At 38.5% G+C, this 13,907-nt stretch overlaps 1 protein-coding gene across 1 annotated transcript in view; it reads right to left on the bottom strand.

Moving 5' to 3' along the window:
* LOC107295893 (rho GTPase-activating protein 20-like) overlaps window positions 1-11,642 on the bottom strand; it is a 37,185-nt gene extending 25,543 nt beyond the window's left edge. The window contains exons 1-2 of the mRNA XM_015825228.1: window positions 11,572-11,642; window positions 6,997-7,167 (exon numbers count right to left, since the gene is read on the bottom strand). Of these exons, the coding sequence (XP_015680714.1) occupies window positions 6,997-7,167; window positions 11,572-11,642 (242 nt within the window). The remainder of the gene's footprint in view (window positions 1-6,996; window positions 7,168-11,571) is intronic.
* Between the last annotated feature and the right edge of the window lie 2,265 nt (window positions 11,643-13,907).

Raw genomic sequence — 13,907 nt, 5'->3', positions numbered from 1 at the left:
GGCTGTCCAGTGTCTTCTTAAAAACTTCCAGTGTTGGAGCATTCACAGCTTCTGGAGACAGGTTGTTCCACTGGTTAATTGTTCTAACTGTCAGAATTTCTCCATAGTTCTAGGTTGTTTCTCTTCTTGATTAGTTTCCATCTGTTGCTTCTTGTCCTGCTTTCAGGTGCTTTGGAGAATAGCTTGACTCCCTCTTCTTTGTGGCAGCCCCTGAGATATTGGAACAATGCTATCATGTCCCCCCTCGTCCTTCTCTTCATTAAACTAGACATACCCAATTCCAGCATCCATTCTTTATCTGTTTAGCCTCCAGTCCTCTAATCATCTTTGTTGCTCTTCTCTGTACTCTTTCTAGAGTCTCAACATCTTTTTTACATCGTGGTAACCAAAACTGGATGCAGTATGCCAAATGTGGCCTTACCAAGGCATTGTAAAGTGGTATTAACACAAGGCTACTCATGTTATTTCCAATAAATTGTTTTAATAATCAAGAAGGTTTTCTCTGGGCAAGTGAACATAAATGGAAAACTACATGCAGTAATCTTTTCTGTTTTGTTTGTCTGCCTCTGACCCTTTAGACTGAAAGTTCACACAACTGCAAGCATGGACCCTAGAAATTGTCCCATTTGCCTAGATTACAGTTGGAGGCCATTCTTTAGATGTTGGCTATTGAACAAATGACAAATGGTGGCAGGAATGCTTCTAAAATTTCTAGAACTGCCCTGCCCTAAACTGGCCAGTGGTCTTTTAGGAAAGACTGAAATTCTTTTTACCAAAGTATGTTTCATTATATTTACTGTAGCTTCCTTCTTTACATTCCAGTTAAACCCTTCTTATTTTGGAGTTTTTTTAACTAATATTAGCAGACCATAAAGAGACAAGTAAAATCTGAAAAGAAAATCAAATTATTTATTCTTAGAGGTATGGGCATTTTCAAAATTTGTTTAAGCTATAGCATAGACCTACCATCAATCACATGCAGCTCTTTAGGTCTCAAATATGGATGCCTTTAAACTTTAAGGATTTCAGAGGATTGGCTTATATTGATAATGCTCTATTTTTCTAAAAACATCTACTTTTAAGTAGATTTTTTTTTTGGCCTTGAGAAATTGGCAGCAGCCCAAATGTCCACAGATGCAAACACAGTTCGGCACAAAATTCACTGGCAGCTGCTGTCTGCATGATGTCCACAGAAATAAAGGAAGACTCAAATACTTTTCTTCTATTACACAATTCCCCTAAGTTCCATTCTGGCAATTCCAAATCAATTGTTTTTGGATTAGAAATTCTCCGGGGAGGAGGGGGGGGTGAACTGATGCAGAATCCTGTGCCAATACCTCAATATGGCTTTACAGATCTTTAACTCTGTACCTCACTGATTTGTGTAGAAACTTAGGTGAGATGGATGGTGTAGATATGTGACAAATAAACAAACCAATGAATAAACATCCTTTTTATACAGTTCCATGAATCAGCACATTACAGGTAATCCTCGACTTACAACCACAATTGAGCCCAAAATTTCTGTTGCTAAGTGAGACATTTGTTAAATGAATTTTGCCCCATTTTACGATCTTTCTTGCCATAGTTGTTAAGTCAATCCCTGCAGTTGATAACGTTAATAGAAATAGAATAGAAATAGAATTCTTTATTGGCCAAGTGTGATTGGACATATATGGAATTTATCTCCGGTGCCATAACCCAGTTGTTAAGTGAATCTGGCTTCCCCATTGACTTTGCTTGTCAGAAGGCCTCAAAAGGTGATCACGTGGCCTTGGGACACAGCAACGGTCATAAATATGAATCGGTTGCCAAGAGTCTGAATTTTGATCACATGACCATGAGGATGCTGCAAAAGTCATATGAAACACGGTCATAAGTCACATTTTTCAGTGCCATGGTAACTTTGATCGCTAAACAAACTACTGTAAGTCGAGGACTACCTGTACACATTCTGTTAGGACAATAAGCGATTTTCAAGTCCAAATAAGCACTAATGAAGCATCTTTTACAATTATGGGATAAGATAAATATAATTTTCTTGCAATCTCTCAAGGATTTAATCCCTTTTTAGAAAAATAAAGGGTGAAAATTCAAACGAAGTGCATGCACTCAAATAGGGATTAAAAGCAGGGGTTCTATAAGATAGGAATTAAAAGCAGGGGTTCTATAAGGATGAGGGGGGACATGATAGCAGTGTTCCAATATCTCAGGGGCTGCCACAAAGAAGAAGGAGTCAAGCTATTCTCCAAGGCGCCTGAAGGCAGGACAAGAAGCAATGGATGGAAACTGATCAAGGAGAGAAGCAACTTAGAACTAAGGAGAAACTTCCTGACAGTTAGAACAATTAACCAGTGGAACAACCTGCCTCCAGAAGTGGTGAATGCTCCAACACTGGAAGTTTTTAAGAAGAGACTGGACAGCCGTTTGTCTGAAATGGTATAGGGTTTCCTGCCTGGGCAGGGGGTTGGACTCGATGACCTCCAAGGTCCCTTCCAACTGTATTATTATTATTATTATTATTATTATTATTATTATTATTATTATTATTATTATTATTATTATTATTATTATTATTATTATTGGTAAAAGAGATATGCGAACCGCCCCATTTTGACTCATAGAGCTGTCTTGACTCCAATTATTGGCATGCCTATCTCTGAGAGGGCGGGAAAGCCCCCCCTTCCATTGACTACAGTCTAAAATGTGGAAACAGACTATTTTCCTCCTTCCAAGGTTCCCACAGTGATCAATTCATATAACATGGCAGGTCTAATGCAGAACCCAGAAGTGGCCTCTCACTTCATGAAGTTGTACTAAAAGGGGATTGTCTCTCCCCTCTTGGAGGCTACATGGAAGATTTCTGTGTTGAAAAGCACAGGAAAGCCTCAGTACAAAGATACGGCCTTCATTTCTTCCAAACTGGTGATAATGGAATGAGTCTGTTTCCTTTTCTGGCATTTTAACTAATTTGGTTTTCAACAAAACTTTGTCTTCTGGACAGGGCTGCACAATGTCTTACCTAGTAAATTGACTATAGGTGGTCCTCCACTTACAATCATTCATTTAATGACCATTCAAATTTATAACTGCAATTAAAAAATTTATATGCAATTGACAACTGGCATGACAAATGCAGCTTTCCAGGGTCATGTGATCACCATCTGTCGCCCTCCCAGCCAGCTTTCGACAAGCAAAGTTAATGGGGAAAGGCAGATTCACTTAACAACTGCAGCGATTCACTCAACAACTGTGGCAAAAAAGGTTGTAAAGTCAGGTGCGACTCACTTAACCACGGCCTTGCTTTATAACAAAAATTCTGGTCCTTGAGGACTACCTGTACCTCTCAGAATTGGAAGATCTGATATGAAAGTAGATTCACCTAAAAAAATGAACTTTAATACTCACGTAAATTGTTCCAAGGGAGAAAGAAGGCAACATAATGATGTTTATTAGCATGAAAATCAGAGAAAATACCAGTTCTTAAAATAACAACTGTGAAGAACAAAAATGTCTGCCTGGAAAGATCATCCAGTCCTATTAACATAACATTTTTTTTCACAAAGTAATTTATTAATACTTTGTTAGCAAAGCGTGTGAAGGACAGGGCTGTTATGCTCAGTGCTTTGTTGTGTATGACCAGTTATTGCTTTAGGACATAATTACATGTCATTAGACATCAGTGGCTGATTTTTTTTTCGCCCAGGGAAAAGCAGTTTTAGGAGTAGCACTGGAGCAAAAAAAAAACCAAACAAACCCTCTGCTCAAATGAGATTGGAGTTCACTTATGGAAAGTAAAACTGGAACAGGCAAAATAAGCAGATACATAAATCAGTTCTTATTTAGTTTGAAAAAAAACCCCTGGCCCTTACACTGATTCTATCTCTGGAACAGGTTTCCTGGAAGTGCGGTGTTTTGTAAGCATGTACATAATGTTTTGTCTTCCTTGTGTTTCTGAATTAACAGAAAGTGTTTGGAAGATGTTCCTAAACACAACAGAGCCTGAATAAGGTGTTTGTGTGCAATCAAGCTTGACACTGATCTTAGATTATTCATCTGACCATTCACTATTAAATCAAAGTTACGAACTAGAACTGACATATCAGCCTTATCGTACTGCAGTGTTTATAGCTATAGACAAAACTGAGCGACAATTCATGTGCAGTTATGCATAAAAACTATGAAGGAAAAACCATAATTGAAATTCTTTCTTTGCCAAAGAATCAGGCGTGGTAGGCTGAATGAGTATCTTGAACTTGTGGCCATGCTTGTGGCCTGACAGATTACATCCCAGAGTTCTGAAGGAGCTGGCAGATGTTATCTCAGAACCATTGCACCACATCTTTCATAAATTCTGGAGCACCGGGGAAGTACCCGAGGATTGGAAAAGGGCTGATGTGGTCCCCATTTTCAAGAAAGGAAAAAAACGGACCAAGGAAACTACAGACTTAATCAGTTTAACATCAATACCTAGGAAGATCCTAGAAAAGATAATAAAAAAACAGATCTGCGAACAATTAGAAGCAAAGTTATAACTAGTAGCCAGCACGGGTTTGTTAAAAACAGATCATGCCAAACCAATCTTATTTCATTCTTCGACAAAGTGACTAAACTAACAGACCAGTGAAATGCTGTGGACGTAGTATACTTAGACTTCAGTAAGGCATTTGATAAAGTAGACCACAATCTACTCCTTGGTAAGCTAGAAAAAGCTGGAATAGACAACATCACCACCAGATGGATCTGTAGCTGGCTGGCAAACCGTACTCAACGAGTAGTCCTCACAGCACCACATCCACATGGAGAGAAGTAAGCAGCGGGGTACCACAAAGTTCCATCTTAGGCCCAGTATTCCTCAATATCTTCATAAATGACTTAGATGAGGGAATTGAAGGGGAACTCATTAAATTTGCAGATGACACCAAACTGGCAGGAGGAGCCAACACCCCAGAAGACAAACTCAGGATCCAAAAAGATCTTGGCAAACTTGAACAATGGGCCCTATCCAACAAAATGAGTTTCAATGCGGAGAAAAGCAAAATTTTACATTTAGGCAGGAAAAACCAAAGGTACAAGTACAGATTGGGCAAGACCTGCATTAAAAACAGTAACTATGAGATGGACCTTGGAATCCTAGTGGAAGATCACTTAACCACGAGCCAGCAATGTGCAGCAGCAGCCAAAAAACCCAATACAATACAGAGACATAAAATCAAGATCACGTGAGGTAATAGTACCACTTTATAAAACCCTAGTAAGACCACACCTGGAATACTGCAGCCAGCACCATATCACAAAAAAGATGTTGAGAGTTTGGAAAAAATTCAGAGAAGAGCAACTAAGATGATCAAAGGCCTGGAGACTAAAACATACGAAGAATGGCTGTAGGACTTGGGTTTGGCTAGTCTAAAGAAAAGAAGAAATAGGGAAGACATGATAGCAGTATTCCAGTATTTGAGGGGCTGCCACAAAGAAGGAGGGGTCACGTTATTCACCAAAGCACCAGAGGGCAGGGCAAGAAACAATGGTTGGAAACTGATCAAAGAGAGAAGCAATCTAGAATTAAGGAGAAACTTCCTGACAGTGAGGACAATTAACCAGTAGAACAGCTTGCCTCCAGAAATCGTGGGTGCTCCATCACTGGAGATTTTTAAGAAGAGGTTAAACAGTCACTTGTCTGAGATGATATAGGTTCTCCTGCTTGAGCAGGGGGCTGGACTAGAAGACCTCCAAGATCCCTTCCAGCTCTATTCTATTCTCTATGAAAAAGCAATTATGTAAACAGTTGAGGACAGTCAGAATAGAATCTTTCCATTATTATTTGGTGGATAAGCTAGTAATTAATCTACTAGTAAGCTTCATAAAAACATCTGGAGGGCCACTGTTAAAAAAAATACAGGACTAGACAGAACCAACAATGCAATTTTTATTTTCTTCAGTCAGTTGAAGGAAAGTACATGGGAATAAACCATGCATGCAACCCTCCAGCATATTGAATTATATGTAAGAATATTTGAATGTTGTATATTTTCCCAGTGATAATCTCAGTTGACAAAAAAAAAGTCAATAACAATCTCTCAACATCTTCCCCTCTGGTTTCAGTGGTAGATAGTCAACCTAGATGTTAAAGCTTCTTGGGTTTCTCAATTAATCTAACATCTCTGTTTAGCAAATACCTAGTTACCTTTATAAAAGTGTGGGGAGGGGGACTTTCTCTGAAAGGATGGAGAGGAAGTTTGAGCAAACAATACTCCAAATGACTGGGACCACCTTAAACACAGTTAAACATGTAACCTGACGTCACTGATGAGACATCTCTTCTGAAGCCCTGAAAATATTTGTAATCATACAGATAAATGCTAAATCTAAGTTCTTAGCAGAACATAGCTAGACTGACTCTCTGTGCAAACCATAAAAGGATATTTCCATTTCCAGTAACTTAGGACTGTATAAGGCCATACAACAGCAAGAGAAGAATTGGTTTCTTTTTTCATTAAGCTTCAATTTACAGTAGTTACTAGTTTGAAGAAGCATTCTCAAACAACACGTTAGACACAGATAAATGAAGGGGCTTTCTGAAGCTTCACATTCAACTACTTAATAGCACTAGCATCATTGAGGTTTTAAAGCCAAACAAAGTAGAAGGGAACATAATGGTAACAGGCACTGGAATCCTCTGAGTTCCCAATCCCCTGCAAGTGAATTTCACCCTGCTTGATTATTACCTTGTGAAGAAGCAAAAACATGTCACAGCATTCAATCTTTCTGCCCTCATCACAAAACAAATGGGGCTCCTCTTGGTTAGTAATGAAAACCCACACAGAATTACAAAGGCTATTAACTTTTGCCAACGTTCTACTTGCATGTAATCTCCTGTTGTATAATTAAAAGAAATCTAAATGTCAGTAAGCAAAGCAAACAAATTTCGAACCTCTCACCAACTCCATAATAGATGCTGACTGTTATCAAGAGGACATATTCTGCAAGGAAACTTACTTGGATTTAGCAACCACAAGGATATCAGTAAAGAGGAACAGGTGTCGCTCCTGAGTCTGCAGACCTGTCTTCAGTTGTACATGTCCTTCCAAAAGGAATGCTCGAGCTGGAGAAAGGAAGGACTGTACCAGTGGACATGTCTCCGGACTGATTGGGGAGAAGCAGCCTTCCCTGTTATAAAATCAAAAGGAACAATCTATGAGTCAAACTGAAGTCTGATTTTTTTAAGAATATAATGCTCTTATCCATTGTTGGTCTTCTACAGAACTTCATTAATTCACATGCATTTATTATTGGCATTTATAACATCTAGGGAGAAAGGTTATTATAGTCAGTCCTTAATTTTACAACCTAATGGGGGAGGAGCTTCATTAAACCAAATGTGTATTAAATATGAATACATGGATATTTGACATCGGTGTGTGATATGACAAATGGATTTTTATGTATACACAAAATGGCAAAGTGCAGAGGTTTCATGTCTGCTAAACTGGGGTCCATAAAACTGAGAGTTAACTGTAAGCCCAATTCCAAGCAGTCCATGTACGCTGTTACGAATTATGGAAGCACAAATGGAACTTGAAATCTAACCAAAGATTTTACACTCTCTATATTAGCTGCTGGAGGGTTAGGATTAGCTGGATTCCACTAATTTCTTCCAGTTTTCTTCTTCCCCAAACTTATATAGAAAACTTCCTCAAAGCAAGCCAGATTCTAATCTAACTTTGATTTGGCTATTGCTACCATATGAGACATACCAAATCAAGCGTTATCGTCAGAACAAGCCAGTTTTATATATAACTTTCCTTTTCTTGCTTTGCATCTGACTACTATACATTGCTCACAGACCCCTTAAACCTTGCTCCTGCTTGTTGGAATGACAGCAATGGGAACAGCTGGCCACCCAAAGAACCTTTCAGGATCTGGGTAGAGAGGCTCATGCTGTGTTTGGCTGCTTCCTAGCTTCACCATTTCAGTGTTTGTTATAACCCTTGCTGAGTGCAGCTGGAATATTCAGGGGGTCTAATAATATTGCTGACTTGGGAAACCCTGACAGCTGGTGCTGGAAGGACATGAACTTCATTCAGCATGAGTATGACTCACATCCACTGGCAGAAAAGCAACTATCTGCAGCCGCCTTGCAAGTCAGCAATAATCCAGACTTATCATCTTGTCTCTGCTTTGTAAAGAACACAGTACTTTATTATTCCATAATTCTTACAAATGTTTGAATATCTATTGGCTGTTTCCACTAATAAACAAGTGGAAATAAATGACTGTGAGATACTACTGTAGATCGGTATCTACTTTCCACACTAGATACAGTACTGAAATTAAATAAAATAATCAGATTTGTACGGAAAGTGAAGTTATTAAACTTTGCTTTGGATCCAATTTCTAAGAATTGCTAAGAGTGGATGTGATCCTGCCACCTACATGCCAGAAACCCTCTCTAGTCTCCTCCAAGTAGAGAACAAGGATTTTGGGAATCAACAAATACTGCCACTTGATTTTACTCTCTTCTCAAAATCATAATATGAATTAAGAGCAGAGATAATTATAATAGATGATCAGAATTTGCTTAGGCAAAACAAGAAAGCTTCTAAGTGGCCCATATATTTCTACAAGAAAGTGTGGCTAAAACAACCTGTATTAAGAACTTTACAAATTCTGCATCTGGTTCATGTCATGGGACGAGTTGCAACATTTATAAGGAATGGTTGCTGGAACTGGGTATGTCTAGTCCAGTGATGGCGAACCTTTTAGAGACCGAGTGCAATTGACTAATGGCGAATTTGTCAATGCCAATGATGTTCAAGTGGTGTTCCAGTTGTTTTGGGATTGCACCCAAGGCACCTATTACTATTGGTACTACCCTTGCTTGCCTTTGCCACAGTCTTTCTATTTCTATTTGTAGGTCTTTGTATTTTGTTATCTTATCCAGTTCTTTCTCGTCTATTCTGCTGTCTCCAGGCACTGCCACGTCCACTATCCAGACTTTTTTGTCTTTCTTATTGACAATTGTTAAGTCCGGAGTGTTATGTTGCAGGTGCTTGTCTGTTTGAATTCTGAAGTCCCAGAGCAGTTTACTTTTATCATTTTCTATGACTTTCTCTATTTTATGATCCCACCAATTCTTGCTTACAGGCAAATGATATTTCTTGCAGATCTTCCAATGTACCATTGTTGCTATTTTGTCATGCTGCTGCTTGTAGTCAGTCTGTGCGATCTTCTTGCAGCAGCTTACCAGGTGGCCCACTATTTCTTCAGCTTCTTTGCATAGGCGGCACTTACTGTCTGTTGCTGTCTTCTCAATTTTGACTTTGTATGCTGCATCATCATCATCATTATTATTATTTTATGCTTCTTATGCCTTGAAATTAAATCACTAAAGCACTGCAAAGATCTATGGAGACATATTCTGAGGAACACTCATGTTCCTTGGATACTTAATGAATAGATGTATTTAATTATTAATATTGATACTTTCATATCCAGACTTTCTTCTGGGAGCCTAAGATAGTATACATAGGTGGAAGACTCCCCTCACTTCAACCGAACTAAAGAAATGTCTAGACCAGAGGATCAGTAAGCTGCTGGTCTGATGGGGATTTGAAATCAAATCTCCTAAATCCCAACTCAAAACCTTAACCACCGTACCATGTTTACGCTAATAATGATCTCTTTTCTTGAAAAACATGTTTCTCATTATGAATGACACTCCCCTGCTGTATGCAGCTATAAAGGTATGTAAAGTTTGCTTTAGGACGGTTATAGTTTACATATGTCAATAAGTAGGCCAGCAAGCTTGGATATGCTAAATGTGCCGCCTTATATCATATCACAGAATCTACAGTTTCATCACAGATGTTTAAAGATTCCTTGGCAGAACAAGGCTCTATTCAGAAGTAAAGTTCACATTTTGAATCAGCATATATTAGCGTGGCTTTTCCAGTTAGTCCTGCCCTCTGCTGTTCATAGTGCAAAATCTTCCTGGATTATGATTCGAAAGCATTCCCTGACCTAGACATCTGTTCCATTTACAATGATGGCAGTAATTTGATTTACTGAACTTGTATTTAATTTAACTTATTAAACTTGTATGCCTTTCGACTCTCAATGATTCTGGGTGGCTAAGGACCACACTAATGGGCATATCCCGTTACATGCCGAATTGAAGCTGAAAATGTCATATTTTTTTTTCAACCAGCCTGAAGGCAGGGTTTAACAAAAACTGCAGACTTGCTTGAATCCCGCAGTTCAAAATCTGCAGTAGAAAACTGAAAGAAGTGGAAACACTATCCTCCACTACAGCTAAAATCAATGTAAAAATACCCATAGCCCTCATATAGGGGTAAAATTATCTTAGATAATTTTATTCTCGTATATACAATTTAAGTTTGTTTGTTCTGCATTGGGGGGTCTTTAAGTCAATCTTACATTTCTGGTTGTCCATCTGTCTGTCCATCCATCCCGTCCGTCCGTCCATCCCATCCCATCCCATCCCATCCCATCCCATCCATCCATGCATCCATCCATCCATGCATCCATCCATCCTGTTTAGAATTAGAACCTTATTCTGTGTGACAGCTAAAGACATTTTAAACTTAAACCTAATTCCAGTGCTTTGAATTGATGCCGCCTTGCCAGAATCAAAATCACATTCATAACTCAGAAAAAGGGTGTGGCCATCACCACCCTCAGGTCATGTTGTTCAGAAAACACCAATTTTGAGAACAAGCAGCCTCTTACTTCAGAAACAGGAAGTATCCTTAAATAACCCTTATTATGGCTTCTATTTTTTTAAGTACACACACACACACAAATATTCTACTGCTTCATTTGTGTTGTATCAGGACCATTCAGTTCAGATTATTAAACCCACGATTTATGAAAAAGCATTCACGATTCTTTTTTACTATACACTTCTTAGTTGTTCAATATATTTAAGTATTTTTAGATTTGGCTTGACAAATTCTTCCTTCCAGTATTAAGCAGAAGTTATACATTATGACCAGCCCTTTCCTCTGGTACAGCCCAGCACTGGATATGTGATAAATTGACTCCATGCTGAAAGGCTCAAAAAGGTGGAAATAAGGCCCTTCCCTTCTGCCTCCAAGCAGCCTCTCTCATATAATCCCCTTTATACAAAGGAGGTACCAGAGAAAATCAGATTGCACCTTTATAATTCCTCAAAGAACAATAGAGAGGTGGACTCAGTCTAGATAATTCCTGATTTGTTGGCTGGATCTAGGACATCATATATGAAGTCCTGTCCTTGACTGGGCAAAGCAACAATCATTCTTTCCAAGGCTTTCAATAAAATCAAAGTTAAACATTCAGAAAAAAATGAACAATATGAACAAATATGAAAGGCAATATGAATGTCCAACCACATTGACCTAAAAATACCTCCTTCTAACTTTCCTTTATACAATTAATACATGTCGAAACCCAAGAACATAACCAAGGAGATGAGTAACTACTTTTATTAATTGATTACATGCCATCAAGTCACACTTGATTCTTAATGACCACAATCATAGATTTTCTCCTTGATGATCTGTCCCTAACCTGTCTTTCTGGACCTCCAAGAGTGTATACATTGCCACTGCAATGAGTCCATTCATCTTGCTGTTGGTCATCCTTGTCTACTTTTTCTTTCTGCCTTTCTCAGCATCGGAGTCTTTCCCAGAGGTCTTTGCATAAGGTGTCTGAAGTAGGATAGTTTGAGCCTGGTCATTTGTGCCTTGATGGAGAAGTCTGGGTTGATTTGTTCATTGATCCTCTTCTTTAGTTTCTTAGCTATCCATGATATTCTCAGGAATCTTCTCCAATACCGAATTCAAAAATGTCAATATTCTTCCTAGCCCGCTTCTCAGAAAGTCCAAAATTTCTCTTCCATAGAGTGTTACAGAGAATTCTATGGCTTGCATAGGTATGATCTTTCTAGGTATAGACACATCATAGTATCTGAATATTTTTTCCCAAATTTGTCCCCCAAAGTTTAGCTAGGCTGAATACATGAAATTTTACCTGAAATTCTGTGGGCGTGATTGTTCCCTTCCTCGTTTGCCCTGTATTACTCTTTTAGCAATAATCCCCTTTATTACACCCAAACATTTGTCTTAGAACACATGTTTTAGAAGGATTGTTTTTTTAAAAAAACCTTTGCCACGTGCAAGATGTAACTACCCTTTTCAGGATTGGCAGAAGATTAACTAAAGTTCTGTATTTCTGGGCTTTAAGAATCAAAGAATCTTCTTTTTTCTTTTCCCACCCCACCCACCAGCCGGTATGAAGAGAGAAGTCCTAAACAGAAAGACTAAGAACACCCCAGCTGAACAGACTACGGAGTGTCAGAAATTCCAGACTGATAGCAGCTTATTGTAATTATCTTTTATAGGGGTACTACTGGAAAAAGGGTTCTACTAGACAGATTTTTAAATTATTCCCTCTTCCAGTTTGTAATATGTCAATACATAACCATTCAAACGTCACACCATGTCAGAAGAAGGTAAGACAGCTTGAGAAAAAGGCAACTGAGGCCGGAGACACAATTGTTGGCTGTAAAGGTGAGCAGAGAAGCAGGTGGGTGGTGGTGTTCTGTGTGGGAAAGAGGAAAGGAGATGCTGTTCCAAGACTCATAAGAAGTAGTAATTGGAGGAGCAGCATGCTCAAGAAATATGCAGGCCAAGACCCAAAATATTAGGATATGTGGCTGCCTTTTCTGTTGTTTGCAAATAAGGAAATTCCCCAGGCATCCATGGAATTTATTTGGGAGACAGCTTTGTGGGTTCTAGACATCATTAAGGAAGTTTGGTGTAAAAACCTAAAAAGGCCTGAAAAACCCTAACTGAATATATCGTAATGCAAAGGGATAAGTTAAAAGTCCTAGACTTAGGACATTGCCCAGGAACTTTTAGAAACAGACAGAGGAAGCTGGAAAAAACGTTATTGTGTCCTGTTATTATTGCCTAGTAAAGAAAGCAAACTACACCAAACTCCTAGACCTTTAAGGCTTTAAATGAAAGTTTATATTGTATAGGATTATGGTTTATGCTCAGATGTTCTACAGTTTTATGTTTCCAATGTTACTAAAAGTATGTGTAAAATAAAACAATTTCTAAAAATATTTTCCAAATAAATAATGGAAAAGGATTGAGATGGACTTATAAGAAAACATATTTTCTTAAAGCTAAACAATTTAACATGTACAGAAAATATGTTTACTAGTCAAAAATCTGCATGCTTTTTTTTTTTTAAAAAAGCCCTAAAATCAGTACACGTTTCACCTATCAGCTCACCCAAATTAAGTCAGTAGTATTCAGTGCTTTTTTTCTAAAAAAAAAAAAAAAAGGTGCCGGAACTCACACACGTCATACAACCCGCCTTGCCTACCCTACAAGGTTCCATCCAAAAAAGGTGCCAGAACTCTGTTCTGGGCGTTCTATGAGAAAAAAAGCCCTGGTAGTATTAATGGTCTTAAACAACAAAAACCTTTCTTTCTTACTGTTTCATTCAACCTTGCTCTCTCATTTATTATTTGCACAAGTGGCAGTTTTCATGCTATTGTAATAATTAGTATCTGAATCTCAAAATTAAAGATGGACATATGTTGCAGCTTTTGATGTAATCTACTCCTGTTGTTCCTATCCAGACCATTCTGCCAAGTAAACTATTTTTTTTGTAAGAATACAGAAAGCAAAACTGCCAGATTCCAATATTAAGCCTAAACCAGTGGTTCTCAACCTTTTTAATGCCGCTATCCCCAACCGGTCGTAAGTCGAGGACTAAATCGGTTATAAGTCGAGGACTAAACCGGTTGTAAGTTGAGGACTACCCAACCGGTCGTAAGTCGAGGACTTTCCCTGCCCGGGAGCGCCGCGCATGCGTGGTTCCGCCCCCTG

This window comes from Protobothrops mucrosquamatus, unplaced genomic scaffold (genome assembly GCF_001527695.2).
Source record: "Protobothrops mucrosquamatus isolate PMUCROS unplaced genomic scaffold, P.Mucros_1.0 scaffold2552, whole genome shotgun sequence".
Taxonomy (NCBI): domain Eukaryota; kingdom Metazoa; phylum Chordata; class Lepidosauria; order Squamata; family Viperidae; genus Protobothrops; species Protobothrops mucrosquamatus.
This window is presented reverse-complemented; position numbering and strand designations above follow the sequence as displayed.